Genomic DNA, 19654 nt, shown 5'->3' on the forward strand with positions numbered 1-19654 from the left:
ATTTGCTTTTGCAAGCCTAAAGCGGCTTCGCAAGAAAGCCTGATCATTGTCCACGACAGAAGTAAGAGTGTGTGCTCTGCATGGCGAGTGGTGTCTGTAAACAGGACTGTGCATCTCATGGGTTATAGCCAGGGCTGAGTATATCAGTAAGCTGATTTGAAGATGCATGCATGGGTCTGATAGTGTGGGTACAATGGGCTGCAGCAGGTGGATCTGCAATTGTTAACCAAATGTGTTTGATTCTATCTGCATGCCAGCGTCCCTTGTACGTGCCATGTGTTTTTTTTTTATAAAAAAGAAACTTCTTTGGTTTTGTGTCTGCACAGAAACTCTTTCTAATGGCCTGTTTTCAGGATATTTAATATTACTTCCGATGCTTTTATCAGATAGTTTTGATAACTACTATTTCAATCTTACTATTCTCCCAGGTCTAGCTGGCTCTTGTCTTCCAATGTTTAGTACTCTGCCATTTGCACATTGCAGCTTTGATGAAGTTTGCCACTATGCTACTAGAAATGACAAATCCTATTGGCTCTCGAGCACTGCACCTATCCCCGTGAGTCCACTCACTGAACACGAGATACGGTCTCACATCAGCAGGTGCTCTGTCTGCGAGGCACCTAATGTAGCTGTGGCCATTCATAGCCAGGATCAGACTATTCCCTCTTGCCCTTCAGGATGGAGCAGCCTTTGGACTGGATATTCATTCTTAATGGTAAGCTGTTTTCTTTAAATAATTCATGCACTTTGTTACACCTATGACCAAAGTCATATATTGGGCATAAAATAAAAATTAACCTAAGGCTGCTTTTCCTCACTGGTGTGTAAACCAGGCTCCCTACTCGCAATGAACTTGGTTTTTTGATACTGGAAAAATATCACCTTCACTTCTGTTGACCAATTTAATTTATCACTTGGTGCATTATTTCTGCAAATAAATGATTACATATTTATATTCTTCGATATCCTATGGCACTTTACAAGCATGAAATGGACTATTGATTTATATCAGAAGATATATAGTAATATAGAATGTCACTGTGTGCACATTTTTAAATTTCTAGGTTAAATTAGATTTAGGATAAGGATGTTCGCTACAGTTTTTGTTTTACTAAAAAGGGACCAAAGAGGCCTAATTTTAGCTTGCTTAATTGAAAATTGATGAGATATGAAATACCAAACATTTGAGGTGCTAAATATTTGGGAAGGATCTGATCCCAGTATTTTTGGTCCACTTGAAACTGAAAGAGGAATTGAAAATTAGTTCACCGAGTTTCTGTGGGAAACCAGCTGTGATTTCAATCAACACACATCAAAGTTGCTGGTGAACGCAGCAGGCCAGGCAGCATCTCTAGGAAGAGGTACAGTCGACGTTTCAGGCCGAGACCCTTTGTCAGGACTAACTGAAGGAAGAACTAGTAAGAGATTTGAAAGTGGGAGGTGGAGGGGGAGACCCAAAATGATAGGAGAAGACAGGAGGGGGAGGGATGGAGCCAAGAGCTGGACAGGTGATTGGCAAAAGGGATACAAGACGATCATGGGACAGGAGGCCCAGGGAGAAGGAAAAGGGGGAGGGAGGGGAAAAAGCCCAGATGATGGGTAAGGGGTATAGTCAGAGGGACAGAGGGAGAAAAAGGAGAGTGAGAGAAAGAATGTGTGTATAAAAATAAATAACGGATGGGGTACGAGGGGGAGGTGGGGCATTAGCAGAAGTTAGAGAAGTCAATGTTCATGCCATTAGGTTGGAGGCTACCCAGACGGAATATAAGGTGTTGTTCCTCCAACCTGAGTGTGGCTTCATCTTTACAGTAGAGGAGGCCGTGGATAGACATGTCAGAATGGGAATGGGATGTGGAATTAAAATGTGTGGCCACTGGGAGATCCTGCTTTCTCTGGCGGACAGAGCGTAGATGTTCAGCAAAGCGGTCTCCCAGTCTGCGTCGGGTCTCACCAATATATAGAAGGCCACATTGGGAGCACCGGACGCAGTATATCACCCCAGCCGACTCACAGGTGAAGTGTCGCCTCACCTGGAAGGACTGTCTGGGGCCCTGAATGGTGGTAAGGGAGGAAGTGTAAGGGCATGTGTAGCACTTGTTCCACTTACACGGATAAGTGCCGGGAGGGAGATCAGTGGGGTGAGATGGGAGGGACGAATGGACAAGGGAGTCGCGTAGGGAGCAATCCCACGGAAAGCGGGGGGGGGGGCGGAGGGAAAGATGTGCTTGGTGGTGGGATCCCGTTGGAGGTGGCGGAAGTTACGGAGAATAATATGTTGGACCCAGAGGCTGGTGGGGTGGTAGGTGAGGACCAGGGCAACCCTATTCCTAGTGGGGTGGCGGGAGGATGGAGTGAGAGCAGAGACAGCAGTTTTTCAAATCTCTTACTAGCTCTTCCTTCAGTTAGTCCTGACGAAGGGTCTTGGCCTGAAACGTCAACTGTACCTCTTCCTCGAGATGCTGCCTGGCCTGCTGCGTTCACCAGCAACTTTGATGTGTGTTGCTCGAATTTCCAGCATCTGCAGAATTCCTTGTGTTTGTGATTTCAATCAGTTAGATGAATATATCTGAGAAAAATAAAACAAAGTTAGTGAGATACATAGTGGTTAGTGAGAAATGACTGGGATACCATTAGAGAGGCTGTTTACAATTATTGAAGTATGGCTTCTTTAGGATGCGTCTGGTGGAATGGGAAAAATCTTTGCTTATTAATCTACTCTGGGCAAAGAAAAGATAATTGCTCTGGACTGGTACCATTATCAGGTACTTCAACATTTTCACTGAGGAGAAAACTATATAATTTTTTTAATTTGTAAATTTAACAATGTTTTGACTTTAACAAATAATATTGATCATGGAATTGCAAAGAACAAAAGTCCCAAAGACTGTAAACTTATTCTATGGGATAAATGCATAATGGCTCACAAAGAAGCTATTGAAGCATGGAATTCAATGTGATAAGATCTTGGGCACAATAGTAAATGGGAAATGTTATGTTAGCACCAGCTGGAGACTTCAGTCAAGCATGAGATTGAAGACACACACTTTTTGGAACAACCTCTTCCTCTGCCATCAGATTTCTGAATGAACCATGAGTGCCACCTCATGTTTGAATTACTTAATTATTTTCGTACATCTTGTAACTTATAGGAGGCTTTTGTGTTTTGCGCTGTTACTGCTGCCACAAGACAACAAATTTCACAACATATGTCAGTGATAATAAACCTGATTCTTTTTGATTCTGCTTGACTATCACTGGAGGTTGTTGGTCTTTATCTCAAAACTTGGTGCTTCTCCTATGGTCATTTATATGTTGTGGCTCCACAGTATTGGAAATCAAAAATGATCTCGTTTTACACCAGAGAGAAAAAATGTGGAATATTCTGAAGCACGTCAACATTGAAATCAAGCAAATTTGCTCACTGTGTCGCAATGAGCAAATAGTACACGCACCTATAGGGAAATATGTCAAATGAAATTTTTGAATATATATTTATTTTTGAAATGTGTTGTATTGATAATTTTCATTAAACTACATAATTGTAATCCCTGTTATATTCATGGAATAATTATTCTCTGTAAATTAATTAAAATCTAAACACTATGACTGTAAACATAATAGCCTTGTGTAGCAGCTAATGTATAAATAAAAGAACATAGGCAAACTTAATTCAACAATGACTGGATAATCTGGTCATTTTTAGCACTTTGATAGGGATAGTGTATCTAGCAGGACACTGGGCATAGATTATCAACATGAAAGATACCATTTCTAATACTGAACCTTTTCCTCAGTAACAACTTGGATTATTACACCCAAATAACAGGAGTGAGATTTGAACCTACAGTCTCTGAATTCCAAAGCCAGCAAGAAGTGGCATTTGGAAATGGGAACTTCCATCCAAGAAGTCAGATCTACCAAGTTATAAGAACATAAGAAATAGGAGCAGGAGTAGGCCATCTGGCCCGTCAAGCCTGCCCTGCCATTCAATAAGATCATGGCGGATCCATAAACTCAGCTCCATCTACCTGCTCTTTCCCCATAACCTTTAATTCCCCTACCATGTAAAAATCTATCTAACTGTATCTTAAATATATTGAGTGAAGAAGCCTCAACAGCTTCCCTGGGCAGAGAATTCCACAGATTCACCAATCTCTGGGGAAAAAGATTTTCTTCATCTCCATCCTAAATCTTCTCCCCTGAATCTTGAGGCAATGTCCCCTAGTTCTAGTCTCACCTACCAATGGAAACAACTTTCCTACTTCTATCTTATCTATACCTTTCAAAATTTTGTATGTTTCTATAAGATCCCCTGTCATTCTTCTGAATTCCAGAGAGTATAGTCCCAGGCGATTCAATCTCTCCTAATAGGTTAAAACCCCTTCATCCCTGGAATCAACCTGGTGAACCTCCTCTGTACTGCCTCCAAAGCCAGTATATCCTTCCTCAAGTAAGGAGACCAGAACTGCACACAGTACTCCAGGTGCGGCCTCACCAGTACCCTGTATAGTTGCAGCATGACCTCCCTGCTCTTGAATTCAATCCCTCTAGCAATGAAGCCCAACGTTCCGTTTGCCTTCTTAATAACCTGTTGTACCTGTCAGCCAACTTTTTGCGATTCATGAACAAGCACTCCCAAGTCCCTCTGCACAACAGCACGCTGCAATCTTTCACCATTTAAATAATAATCTCCTCTTCTATTATTCCTTCCAAAGTGGATGATCTTGCATTTACCAACATTGTATTCCACCTGCCAGACCTTGGCCCACTCACTTAACCTATCTATATCCCTCTGTAGACTCTCCACATCCTCTGTACAATTTGCTTTTCCATTCAGTTTAGTGTCATCAGCAAATTTTGCTACGCTACACTCAGTCCACTCTTCCAAATCATCAGTGTAAATGGTAAACAGCTGTGGGCCCAGCACCGACCCCTGCGGCACCCCACTCACCACTGACTGAAACCGGAGAAACACCCATTTATACCAACTCTCTGCCTTCTATCGGTTAACCAATCCACTATCCATGCCAATACACTTCCTCCGACTCCGTGCATCCATATCTTATAAGTCTCTTGTGCGGCACCTTATCAAACGCCTTCTGGAAATTCAAGTATACGACATCCACCGGTTCCCCTCTATCCACTGCACTCATTATGTCCTCAAAGAACTCTAGTAAGTTTGTCAAACAGGACTTGCCCTTTCTGAATCCATACTGCGTCTGTCTAATGGAACCACTCCTTTCTAAATGTTTCGCTATTTCATCCTTAATGACAGCTTCAAGCATTTTCCCTTCTACAGATGTTAAGCTAACTGGCCTATAGTTGCCTGTCTTTTGCCTACATCCTTTCTTAAAAAGTGATGTGACATTTGCTGTCTTCCAATCCACCAGGACCTGCCCAGAGTCTAGAGAGTTTTGATAAATGATTACCAACACGTCCACTATAACCTCCAATTCCTTCAGCACCCTGGGATGCATCCCATCAGGACCAGGGGACTCACCTACCTTCAGGCCCCCTAGTTTGCTCATCACTATCTCTTTAGTGGCAGTGATTTTTTCGAGGTCCTCACCTTGCATTTTGTCCATAACATCCTCCTTTGGCATATTAGACATGTCCTCCACCATGAAGACCGACACAAAATGGTCGTTCAATGCCTCAGCCATTTCCTTATCACCCAATATCAATTTCCCCTTCTCGTCTTCCAAGGGACCTACGTTGACTTTAGCCACCCTCTTCCGCTTTATATATTTAAAAAAACTTTTGCTATCTGTTTTTATGTTTTGTGCTAATTACTTTCATACTCTCTCTTCCCTTTCCTTATTTCTTGTTTAGTTGTTCTCTGCTGCTTTTTAAAGTTTTCCCACTCCTCCAGTCTCCCACTACTCTCTGCAACTTTGTACACATGAGCTTTTAATTTGATACTATCTTTTATTTCCTTAGTTATCCAAGGCTAGCTCTCCCCACACTTACTGTCCTTCCTTTTGACTGGAATATACTTTTGTTGAGCACTGTGAAAAATCTCTTTGAAAGTATTCCACTGTTCCTCAACTGCCCTAACAAATAGCCTGTGCTCCGAATCCACATTAGCCAACTCCTCCCTCGTCCCATTGTAGTCTCCCTGGTTCAAGCATAATACACTAGTTTTAGATCTAAATGCGAAATTCAATCATACTACGATCACCCTTTCCAAGAGGATCCCGGACTCCAAGATCGTTAATCTTACCTCTCTCATTGCACAGGACTAGATCTAAGATAGTATTTTCCCTTGTAGGTTCACTAACATGATACCCAAGAAAGCCATCACGGATGCATTCTATGAAGTCGTCCTCAAGACTTCCTTGACCAACCTGATTCACCCAATCTATGTGGAAGTTAAAATCCCCCATGACAACTGCTGTTCCGTTCTTACAAGCCTCAGTTATTTCTTGGTTAATCGCCTTTGCCACTGCAATATTTTTATTAGGCGGCCTAGAGACAACAGTCACCAGTGATTCTTTTGTCCCTTTACTATTCTTAATCTCTACCCAGATGGACTCAACATTCTGCTTCATAGATCTTATATCGTCTCTCACAATCGCCCTGATCTCATCCCTAATCAAGAGTGCCACCCCACCTCCTTTGTCTTCCCGCCTATCTTTCCGTATTACCTGATACCCTTGGATATTTAATTCCCAGTCATCTCCACCTTGCAGCCAGGTTTCTGTAATGGCCAGTAAATTATATGCCTTGGTACTGATCTGTGCCACAAGTTCACTAACCTTGTTTCTAATACTACGGGCATTTAGATAAAGTCCCTTTATACTCATTGTCCTTCTAGAATCTAGTGACCGATGCGATTTTTGCTTTTTACTTTTATGCACTCTACTCTTACTTTTTTCTTCACTAACTCTAGCTTTGGTCTCTGCATCACTTCCCTCTTCTTTGTGAGTTCCCATCCCCCTGCCATATTAGTTTAAAGCCCCCCCAACAGCACTAGCAAACAATCTTCCTAGGACATTGAACCCGGCCCTGCTGGGATGTAGACTGTCTGGACGGTACTGGTCCCACCTCCGTCAGAAGCAGTTTCAATGTCCCAAGAATCTGAAACCCTCCCTCCTGCACCACCGCTCATATTCATTCCAGCTATCCAGCTATTCCACCTCTGGCTAGCACATGGTGCTGGTAATAATCCTGAGATTATTACCTTTGAGGTCCTACTCTTTAATTTATCTCCTAGCTCCCTAAATTCAGCTTGTAGGACCTCATCCTACTTTCTTCCTATATCGTTAGTACCTACATACACCACGACAGCTGGCTGCTCACCCTCCCCTTTCAGAATGCCCTGCAGCCTCTCCAAGACATCGCTGACCCTTGCACCCCTGAGGCAACATACCATATGGGAGCCCCGTTTGCGGACACAGAAGCTCCTCTGTATTCCCCTTACTATGGAATCCCCTACCACAACAGCTCCGCCACTTTTTCTTGCCCTCATACACAGCAGAGCCACCCACAGTGCCATGATCCTGGCTACTGCTGCCTTCACCTGATCAGCCACCTCCCCCAACAGACTCCAAAGCGGTATATCTGCTTTGGAGGGAGATGACCGCAGGAGACTCCTGTACTACCTTCCTGCTACTACTCTTCCTGTTGGTCACCCATTCCCTATCTTTCCTTAGATCCTTAAACTGCGGTGTGACCAACTCACTGAATGTGCTATCCACAACATGCTCAGCATCTCGGAGGAGAATCTGTCTTCAACGCCTTTCAAAGGCAACTGAGGAAAAATAAGTCCGTGACTGCATTCTTTTGAACTATTTTCAGCAAGAATTTGAGTATGTTTAGAAGAAATATCACATTGGCCTTGATTGGAAAAGATGAAGGAATAGTGTAGTTCTAGTGGATATGGCTGCATCCACATGCTTAATTTCCAGTCTGTGCATGTTATCTTTGCCACATTTTGTGCATTAAAAGATTTCTGAAGAGAAGAAAGCAACAGAAAATGTTGGATTCATTCAGCATGTACATGGAAAGCAAAATGGAACTAATGTTTCTGGCCCAAACCCTTCCCCTCATATGTCAAAAGATCCAGGTCCTGAAATATTAACTGCCTCGTTTTTCAGAGAAGCTGCCTTACGTGCTGAATGCTTCCAACATTTTCTGTTCTTATTTCAGATTTCCTGTATTAAGTTTTTTTTGATGAAAACAATAGACTGAATACATTGCTTACTCGTCTTTATGATTCTTTATCCAGGGTGAGGCATGGTATCGAGGTTTAGCATTTTAAAATGAGTATTATGTTTGTCCTTGCAGCATACCGGTGCGGGTGCAGAAGGAGATGGTCAGTCCCTAACATCACCTGGGAGTTGTCTGAAAGATTTTCGCATGGTGCCTTTCATTGAGTGCCAAGGAGCTCGTGGGACCTGCCATTACTTTACTGATAAATACAGTTTCTGGCTGACAACTGTGGACCCAAGCCAGCCATTTGGTCTTGGTGCCCCTTCAGAAACGCTGACGGCAGGGCAATTACAAAGGGAAAAAGTGAGCAGATGTCAAGTTTGTTTGAAAAAATAAGGAAATGGTAAAAATTTTTACCAAAAAGGAAGGCTGCAATTCAAGCCTAATCTTTAATGGTGCTTATTTAATTTCTTTCTAGTTCATCTACAATTAAAGCTAATTAGAAATGTATGTCAGGAGAATGTAAAATTGGTACTGGGAGTAGCATGCTTATGACAATCAATTCATTAAAAAATGGAATCTATGGAGATTAAGTTTTATATGAAATGTACAGCTGCTTATTGGCATCATCAGTGCAATGTAACTTGTATGTAAAATTATTTTTTTTAATGTTGAATTATTTTTACCGTGTGATCTTAGCAGAAATTTATGAAATTAAGATAATGAGGTAAATCGAATGACGTTCACAATCTGGGCATTCAACATAGTCTTGCAGAAATTATTATAATCATTTCACAGTTAAAATGAATAACCCCCAGGAAACACACTCAGGCCTATCTGAGCAGGGAAAGAGTGTGATAGCTTTCTGAAAGCCAGAGCAAATCAGGCTGTGCTGGTCTCAGTGAGTCACCTCCCTATGTCCTTACTTCCATGTAAGGTGTAAATACACTGTTAGTTGGGAGCTAAATACTACAATTGCAGTTGAATCATTTTCAGGGATAGAAGCTGAAATAGCCAAAAGTTGTTGAAAACTGGAGAAGTGTTGATATGGATATAGGCAGATATGGGCAACACCACAATTTGATGATGCATCTTCTGATGTGCAGCTGGGAAGAAGAAACATGCTGCTGTAATGAAGTTGTGGCTGGAAGTGGATAACGAATTAACAGTGACATTGTGTCACAATCTTATCTTCGATGCAGTAAGTGCTTTAAAACCAAATCAAGTCAGGGAAGCCGGTGGGCACAATATTATGCTCCTCAGCTGACTCCCAGTTCAACATACTCCTTCAAAAGACTTCTTAACTTCTCAGGGCACCTCCCATTATTTCCCTGTGTACTTTTTTGCGTCTCTGGTTTTCCAGCCATCTTGGTCACCTTCATCATGGTTAGCAGGGCGGTACTGTAGCACAGGGTTAGCACAATGCTCTACGGTTCCAGCAACTCAAGTACAATTCTCGCAGCTGCCTGACTGGAGTTTGTACATTTTCCCCATGACCGCATGGGTTTCCTCTGGGTGATCCAGTTTCCTCCCACAGTCCAAAGACGTACCGGTTGGTAGGTTAATTGGTCATTGTAAATTGTCCCGTGATTAGGCTGGGGTTAAATCAGAGGTTACTGGGTGGCTCAAAGGGCTGGAAGGGCCTATTCCATGCTGTATAAATAAATCTTGGATAGCCATCATGACCAAATGCATCACACTTGTCAATCAAATTCAGGCCCTACTGTCATAGATCAACTCTTTATCTTGTTGCAGGAGAGCACAGGGTGCTAGGGAGAGGAAGGGGACCTGCAGATCCCCTATTGACAACTACAGAACAAGAACGTGCACAAAATGCTGGAGTAACTCAGCATCTTTGGAAATGAATAAACAGCTGATGTTTCAGGTCAAGAACCTTCATCGGGGCTGGAATGACAGGGGGAAGATGCCAGAATAAAAAAAACGTTGGAGGAAGGGGGAGGAGGACAAATTAGAAGGTGCTAGGTGAAGCCCAGTGGGTGGGAAAGGTAAAGGGCTGGAAAAGGAGGATTCTGATAGGACAGGATAGTGGACCATGGAAGAAAGGGAAGAAGGACGGGCACCAGGGAGGAGGAGGTAAGAGACTAGATTGGGGAATAGAAGAAGAGGGAAGGGCATGAGGAAAAAAAAGGAAAAAAAATTACCGGAAGGAGACATCGATGTTTATGCCATTGGGTTGGAGGCTACCTCAACAGAATATATATTGGTCCTCCACCATGAAAGTGGCCTCATCATGGTAGAAGAGGACATGTTGGAACAGGAATGGGGATTGGAATTAAAATGGTTGGCCACCAAGAAATTGGAGCTCAACAAAGTGCTCCCCACCAATGTAGGGAAGGTTGTATCGGGAGCACTGGATACAATAGGTGACCCAACAGATTTGCAGCTTTTGCCTCACCTGGGAGGACTGTTTGGGGTCTGAACAGAAGTAAGAGAGGAGGTGAATGGCCAGGTATAGCATTTCTGTCACATGAGAATCTCATAGGTGATGAATCCTCAGTGAACCAGGTTCTTTCTGAGGGGGGCACTGGACTGTATGCTTACAAGCAGATACTGGCAATAATTACAGCTGTGGGAAGTCCATATTAGAGACACAGCCTTCTCCATATTTTGTAATACTGGTCCCAATTATCAAATTCTAGGGTCTTTTGATGAAAGGATTATTATTGAAGTCAGCAGAAAATTGGTAAACACAAAATACCCTGCAGATGCTGGGATCAAAGCAACACTCACAACACGCTGGAGAAACTCAGTAGGTCGGGCAGCATCTGTGGAAATGATCAGTCAACGTTTCGGGCCAGAACCGAAACGTCGGTCCTGACAAAGGGTCCAAAACATTGACTGATCATTTCCACGGATGCTGCCCAACCTGCTGAGTTCCTCCAGCGTGTTGTGAGTGTAGCAGAAAATTGGTGAAGGTAGGGCTAGCAATCCAAAAGACCGTTAGACAAAGGAGCAGAATTGGGGTATTTGGCCTTTCAAGACTGCTTCACCATTCAACCTTGGCTGATTTATTTTCGCTCACACCCCATTCTCCTGTCTTCTCCCCATAATTTTTGATGCCCTTACTAATCAAGAACCTTTCAACCTCTGCTTTAAATATACCCAATGACTTAGCCTCCACAGCCATCTGTGGCAATGAATTCCATAGATTCACCACCCTTGGGCTAAATAAATTCCTCCTCATCTCTTACTGTACTTCCTTCTACTCTGAGGCTGTGCCCTCTGTTCCTAGGCTCTCCCACCTTTGAAATCCAATGGTAAATGATTGCAGAAACATTGAAAGAGTCCAAGGAGTACATGTGTAAAGCATGTCCATAGATATACTAGAGAACTCCATGGGATTTTTATATCTTAATAGCTGTACAAAAAAGGGATAGAAAATGTAGAAACCTTCAGAAAGTTAAGAAGTTATTTGAAGTATCACACACAACTTCTGTGGTTCCACTACTCACATGCCAGCCTCTGAGTCATGTCTCTCACTTTTCTACACTGGCTGTACTCTCTGTCCTGATGCAAGGCCATGACCTGAAATACTGACCATCTTTTTGCTCCTATAGGTGGTCCCTGACCTGTTGAGTTCAGTTTATTTTTTCTGCTCCAGATTCCAGCATCAGAGGATGTGACATCCTCAGTTTCACAAGCGTTGCTACTTTTGAAAGCAGAACCTCTGCCTCTTTATCTGGTTACGTGGGTAGTGCCTCTGGCAGCTTCACTCTGTTCATGTTTTCCCAGAAATGCTGCTGATGTTGACCCAATGTGGTCCAATATCTGGTAGCCACTACTTTGCCTATCCTGAAATAATTCATTGCTCTGAAGAGAACAAATCAATCTGATTACGCTGCTCAAACTCTTTCCCAGCAGAAGGTGAGGAAGCAGCTGTGAGCTCTGTAATAGCAATACTCTGTTGGAAAGCTGATTTTCGTTAAGCCCATGAACTGTTCTTCAGCCCTCTGTCGAGTTTCAGGATATCTGGGAAACCCATGCACGTCCCGATGAAAATGTTGCTGAAATTCTCTTATTTAAATACTCTACATAACTACTATTCTCTCTGAAGAGAGTTGAACGCACACTTTGAAGAATATCTGAGTTAAACCCAAAAGGTGGCATTTAATCATTTCATTGATTAACAAGTATTACCATTAACATCCCCCATCTAAGTGTGAAATGTTACTGCAACTATGTCATCATATGAATGCAACCTATTAATGATAAATTATTGTAATTGTATCATTATGTATATGGTAAACATTCCAAACACTAAAGCAGTATACCTTTGTGGTAAACCATATATATATGTTGTAACTGGGATAACTGTCTGGACACGCCCCTCTGCTGACTGCCCCTGTGGCTCCTCCCACAGATTCCTGTATAAAGGTGTTTCGCCTTGCCCCTCTCCCTCAGTCCGGGGCAGACACTCACCGTGGAGGTCATATTGTACAGTGAATAAAAGCCTTTCAGTATTTTACCAAACCTCAGTCTTTTGGAGTTATTGAAGGTGCTTCAACCTTGACAATTTAAGGTTATCAACTAATAATTTGGTCTTTTTCTTTACCTGGTTTCACTTAGGTGCTTTGATAAACTTGATTGACATTATTCTTGTGGTGCCAATAAAAAGCCCTGAGAGGCTGTTACCTGTTATCATGATATTTATTTAGGAGGAATATATTTTATATAAGATTTAGTCCTTACACCAACTGGTGTGGTAAGACGTGGCGATTCTAATATAAACAAGGGCTGGGTTATATTTTTTCTGTACTTGCTGCTCATGATTGTCTGCCAATTAGAACAAGTGGATGGAAATTCATTCGCAGGGATGGAGACTAGCCAGGGAATTATATGGTTTATTTAATTACTTCTACATTAGGTTATTTGGTGCAGGTTTAAAGTAATTCACAGAGCAGTATTCATATTTCAAATCAGACAGGAATTTTCAGCTGTCTTTATGTGAAACTTGTGAAGAAAAGCAGGAGCAGACTGGCATGCAAAGCTTACTTCATCATTATGGTGCTGTGTTAATTCAGAACACGCATTAGCCCAGCCAGACACAAAATGATGCATAGCCTGCTCTAAACTTCTATATCAAACTTAAAATTGACAATGTTTCCAGCACCAGGATATAATTATTGTATGTCGCTTGGTCCTTCTACAGCAGGGGTTCCCAACCTTTATTATGCCATGGACCAATACCATTAAGCAAGGAATCCATGGTCCCCAGTTGGGCACCTCGCTCTCCAAGGAAATTTTATGTTATGTCATCAACAGATATCAATCCGTCAGTATTTAAAATGGATGCTACCATCGCATTAATTACACAGTACTTACAGTCCCATGGAATAGAAGAAACTAAAGCTTTAGGCAATTAATACAACACGGATAAAAGTATGAACCTCCATCATCCTAGCTTGTTAATGTTAAGGTAGGATTAAAGTAACAGAGTATTATAGTGAAGTAGACTACGGAAGACTTGACTTGAATCCGATTCCAGTGGAAGAGATGAAAATTTCCCTGCCCCTGCTATTGCAAGTTCTGAGTGAATGGATAGTGCAAAGAGATCTGTTAGAATTTGTCATTTTAACTTGTTGTAAAGATAGCAGTTACATTGAATTGACATATAATGAAAAGACTGTAGGTTTACACAAATAAAACAGTGGAGGCATTTTATGTTTACAAAAACTGGAGCAACTCATTTATTGAACACCAAAAAACTGAACACAAAGCACGCTAAGGTATTTTATACGTAACTAGCTCATCACGACAAACCAGCCTCCTAAAGTGAGCCCCAACCCAATGTTGGTGGTTGTGAATTCTATACATTTCCACCAATTACATTACGCTACAAGACATACAATAAACAACACTGGCTGTATATAAAATGCCCAACTTTGGTAAGTGTTTTAGGATCTGTTTGCCAAAGGACCAACTATCTTTAGATTACATAATTGTTAATTATCAGTAAAGACATTTCAACAGATGAAAATCACATAATATGATAGTTGGAAAGCATCTTGAAACATCTCAATTCCAAAGTGACAACTAGGAATTTAATCTTTACCCAATAGCTCAGTAGCAGGTAATTATATTTCTACAAACCTATCTGCTGTATCTAATGCATAAATCAGAAATCTCACAAAAATCTATTAAACGTATTTGGTAAATGAAGTGACATTTTGGGGATGGAACTCTAACTTGGTGAGGCAAATTTTAAAAAAAATTTCCTTTAAAAGTTCTACAAATTCAACATACTGTAACATACGAAATCTAGATCTAGAAATAAATTCTGCTTTATAATGTGGGTTAAATCATGAAAATGAGATATGAATATTGTGCTTGGGAAGCTAACTGCATTCAGTAATCCTTGTGCAATTAACAAACATCAGAATCAGAAACAGTTTTAATATCACTGTTGTTTGTTGTGAAATTAGTTGTTTGAGTGTGTGTCTTTAAGCTCTTGTACCGCCTCCTTGGTGGTAGCAATGAGAAGAGGGCATGTCCTGGGTATTGGGGGTCCTTAATGATGGCTGCCACCTTTTTGTGTTATCACCGTTTGAAAGTATCCTGGATGCTGGGGTGGCTAGTGCTTATGATGGAGTTGGCAGTGTTTACAACTTTCTGCAGCTTTTTTTCTGATCATGTGCAGTGGCCCCACTATACCAGACAGTGATGCAACCAATCAGAATGCTCTCCATGGTGTACCTGTAGAAATTTGCGAGTGTCTTTGGAGATACCCCAATTCTCCTCAAACTCCCAATGAGATCTTGTTGCTGTTGTGCCTTATTTATAATTGCATCAGAGACATTGATATCCAAGAACTTGAAACTGCTTGCCTTTCCAATTCTGATCCCTTGAAGAGTACTTCTGTATGTTCCCTTGACTTACTCCTCCTGAAGTCTACAGTCAATTCCTCGATCTTACTGACACTGAGTGCAAGGTTGTTGCTGCGATACCACTCAACCAGCTGATCAAACTCACTCCTGTACATTTTTTTGTCAGCTCTGAAATTCTGTCAACAATAGTTGTGTCATTGGCAAATTTATAGATGCTGTTTGAGCTGTGCCTAGCCACACAAATGTGGGTGTAGAGAGATTAGAGCAGTTGTCTATAAGTTGCGTCCTTGAGGTGCACCAGTGTTGATTGACAGTGAGGAAGTGATGTTATTTCTGATGTGCACAGTCTCTGGTCTCCCAGAGAGGAAGTCAAAGATCCATTTGCAGAGGGAGGTACAAAGGGCCAGGTTTTGGAAGTTGTTGATTAGAACTAAGGGTATGAATGCTGAGCTATGGTCAATAAACAGCAGCCCGATGTATTGCCCAGATGATTCAAGGCCAGTGGAGAGCCAGTGAGACTGCATCCACTGTGTTCCTCTTGTAGCAGGTCCACCCTCTCGACCTCGGACTTCTGGATCCAGTGGTACAAGTAGTCGTCATAACTAGGGCATTCCTTGGTTACAGTGGATGCCCATGACTTGTACGGTGCCTCGGCATTCCCTTCATTCCCCACTAACCTTTGCAGAAACATTTTCCTGGCCATTGGATCTCATCCACCAGTCTGCCGGAGCTGACTTCACACGCTAGGACAGGCGTGTCCCTATTTCACTGGGGTATGAGGCCCTCCATTTACCCTCTTTTGGTTTAGCCCTCCTGTCAAGCAGTGTACTAGCATTATGGCCTCTGTCATGTGTAAACAGCTACTTGGAGCCGCAGGTGAGAGCTGAGTGTCGGGTGAGGGCCCAAATGTGGTTGGCTGCCCAGAACGGACACGACAAGCCCCTTCGCCAGAAGTGCTACCCCTCCCTGGACATCCCATACACCCCAACTACACCAATCCTATATTCATATAATTTTATTCCATCCACGTTCATCTTCAACCACAGATTATGCAACTCGCCTACATGCTTGGGACAATTTAGAGCGGCCAGTTAACCCACCAGCTCGCACAAGTTCGGAATGTGGAAGGAAGCCTATGCTGTCCAGGCAGAAACTGTAACCTCCACACAGACAGCACTGGGGTGCTTAGAATTCTGAGATAATGAACAATGCCAGAAACATCAGTCAACCCATATAATATACCATATGCCACATAGGTCAGACATCCTGCAGGAGGGTGACCCCATGGAAAGCATCCAGCCCAGATGGGTACTAGGCCGAGTACTAAAGACCTGTGCTGATCTACTGGCTGGAGTGTTCACCGATATCTTTAAACTCTCGTTTTGGCAATCTGAGGTACCCACCTGCAGAGAGGATGCAGTTTTTCTTCAGAAGTATAAAGAATAAAAGAGAGCTGAGAGGAGATATCACACCACTGGAAAATAACGCTGGAGAGGTAGTAATGGGGGATAAAGTTAATAAGTATTTTGCATCAGTCTTCACCGTGGAAGACACGAGTAGTATGCCGGAAATGCAAGAGTGTCGGGGAGCAGGGGCAGAAATGAATGTTGTTGCTATTACAAAGGAGAAGGTGATGGTTAAGGTGATAAGTCACCTGAACAAGATACACCTCAGCCCAAGGTTCTGAAACAGGGTAGCTGATGAAAAAGTGGAGGCAATAGTAATGACCTTCAACAATCAATAGATTCTGGACCGGTTCCAGAGGATTGGAAAATCGCAAATGTCACTCCACTCTTTAAGAAAAGAGGGAGGCAGAAGAAAGGAAACTATAGGCCGGTTAGCTTAACTTCAGTGGTTGGAAAGAGGAAGGAATCTATTATTAAGGATGAGGTTTTGAAATATTTGGAGGCACATGATAAAACAGGCCAAAGTCAGCATGGTTTTCTAAAGGGGAAATCTTGCCTGACAAATCAATTGGAGTTCTTTGAGGAAATAACACGCAGGATAGACAAAGGAGAGTCAGTTGATATTGTTTATTTGGATTTTCATGAGGCCTTTGACAAAATGCCACACATGAGGCTGCTTAACAAGAGCTCAAGGTATTACAGTAAAGGTACGGGCACGGATAAGGAATGAACGGGTTTTTTTATTGATTGGCTGGAGGTGACTATGGGTGTGCTGCATGGATCAGTGTAGGGACTATTTCCTTTTGCGTTATTTATCTCTTGTTTATTTATTGAGATACAGCGCTGAGTAGGTTCTTTTGGCCATTCAAGTCACGCTGCCCAGCAAACCCCGATTTAACCCTAGCCTAAACACAGGACACTTTACAATGACCAACCAGTATGCCTTTGAACTGTGGGAGGAAACGGGAGCACCCGGAGGAAACCCATGCAGTTACAAACAGAATGTACAGACTCCTTGCTGGCAGCAGTGGGCATTGAACCCAGGTCACCTGTAATGTAAAGCGTTGTGCTAACTATTACACAACCATTATATATCAATGATTTGTATGATAGATTTGATGGCGTTGTGGCCATGTTTGAGGATGATGCAAAGATAGGTGGAGAGGCAGGTAATGTTGAGGAAGCAGGATGTCTGCGGATTGGGAGAATGGACAAAGAAGTGGCAAATGGAATATAGTGTAGGGAAGTGTATGGTCATGCACTCTAGTAACGGGAACAAAGGTGCGGAGTATTTTCTAAATAGAGAAAATTGAAAAGTTAGGAGTGCAAAGGAACTTGGAAGTCCTCATGCAGACTTCCCTAAAGGTTAACTTGCAGGTTGAGTTGGTGGTAAGGAAGGGCAAAGTAATGTTAGCATTTAATTCAAGAGGACTAGAATACAAAAGCAAGGATGTAATGCTGAGGCTTTATAAGGTAATGGTCAACTTTGAGCATTGTGAGCAGTTTTGGGCCTCTTATCTAAGAAAAGATGTACTGGCATTTGAAATGGTCCTGAAGCGGTTCACAAAAATGATCTCAGGAATGATAGGCTTAACATATAAAGAATGTTTCATGGCTCTGGGCCTGTACTGTCAAGAGTTTGGGGGGGGGGGTGGGGGGGATCTCATTGAAACCTACCGAGAATTGAAAGGACTAAATAGAGTGGATGTGGAGAGGATGATTCCTATAGTGGCAGAATCTAGGACCAGAGGGAAACCCCTTAGAAATGAGGGATGTCAATTTAGGAAAGAGATGAAGAACGATTTCTCTAACCAGAGGGTGGTGAATCTGTGGACTTCATTGCCTTGCCACAGACGGCTGTGCAGGCGAGTTCAGTGGTCAAAGGTTATAGGGAGAAGACAGGAGAACAGGGTTGAGAGTAATAATAAATAAGCCATGATGGAATGGCAGTGCAGACACGATGGGCCAAGTGGCCTAATTTTTCCCCTATGACTTATGGCCCTATGCTTCAAGCAGGTTTCAATTATACCGCTGCGTAAGAAAAATGGGGCAACCTGCCTCAAAGTCTATCAACCAATAGCACTCACATCGACTCTAATGAAGTGCTTTGAGAGGTTTATGATCAAACATATCAATTCCTGCCCGAGAGGCAACTTGGATCTGCTCCAGTTTGCCTACCGGCACAGCGGATGCCATTTCATTGGCTCTTCACTCAACTCTAGAATATCTGGACAGCAAAGGCGTATACATATACATCAGCATGCTGTTTATCAACTAAATCTAGGTATTCAATACCATCATCCCCTCAAAACTAACCAACAAACTTCAAGACCTTGGCCTCCATAAGTCTTTGTGCAATTGTATCCTCAATTTCCTCACTTGCAGACCCCAGTCTGTTTGGATTGGCAACAACATCTCCTCCACAATCTCCATCAGCACCAACTGCACCACATGGCTGTGTGCATAGCTCCCTGCTCTACCTGCTTTAGACTTAGTGAGGCTGAGCACAGCTCCAATTCCATATGTAAGTTTGCTAGTGAAACCACTGTCATTGGCCAAATCTAAGGTGGTGACGAATCAGCATACAGGAGGGAGGTTAAAAACCTGACTGAGTGGTGCCACAACAACAACCACTCACTCAATGTCAGTAAGACCAAGGAGCTGATTATTGACTTAGAAACATAGACATAGAAAACCGGCAGCACAATACAGGCCCTTCGGCCCACAAAGCTGTGCCGAACATGTCCTTACCTTAGAACTACCAAGGGTTACCCATAGCCCTCTATTTTTCTGAGCTCCAAGTACCTGTCCAGGAGTCTCTCAAAAGACCCTATCATATCCACCTCCACCACCGTCACTGGCAGCCCATTCCACGCACTCACCACTCTCTGTGTAAAAATAATTACCCCTGCCATCTCCTCTGTACTTTCTTCCAAGCACCTTAAAACTGTGCCCTCTCATGCTAGCCATTTCAGCCCTGGGAAAAAGCCTATGACTATCCACACGATCAATGCCTCTCATCCTCAGTCGCTCCAAGGAAAAAAGGCCGAGTTCACTTAACCTATTCCCATAAGGCATGTTCCCCAATCCAGGCAACATCCTTGTAAATCTCCTCTGCACCCCTTCTATGGTTTCCACATCCTTCCTGTAGTGAGGCAACCAGAACTGAGCACAGTACTCCAAGTGGGGTCTGACCAGGTTCCTATATAGCTGTAACATTACCTCTCGGCTCCTAAATTCAATTCCACG

At 42.7% G+C, this 19654-nt stretch overlaps 1 protein-coding gene across 1 annotated transcript in view; it reads left to right on the plus strand.

Moving 5' to 3' along the window:
- Positions 1 to 12638, plus strand: part of LOC134345209 (collagen alpha-2(IV) chain-like) — a 34249-nt gene extending 21611 nt beyond the window's left edge. The window contains exons 4-5 of the mRNA XM_063045495.1: positions 429 to 715; positions 8290 to 12638. Coding sequence (XP_062901565.1) covers positions 429 to 715; positions 8290 to 8550 — 548 coding nt within the window. The 3' untranslated portion in view covers positions 8551 to 12638. The remainder of the gene's footprint in view (positions 1 to 428; positions 716 to 8289) is intronic.
- Positions 12639 to 19654: the final 7016 nt, after the last annotated feature.

This window comes from Mobula hypostoma, chromosome 4, assembly GCF_963921235.1.
Source record: "Mobula hypostoma chromosome 4, sMobHyp1.1, whole genome shotgun sequence".
Lineage (NCBI taxonomy): Eukaryota > Metazoa > Chordata > Chondrichthyes > Myliobatiformes > Myliobatidae > Mobula > Mobula hypostoma.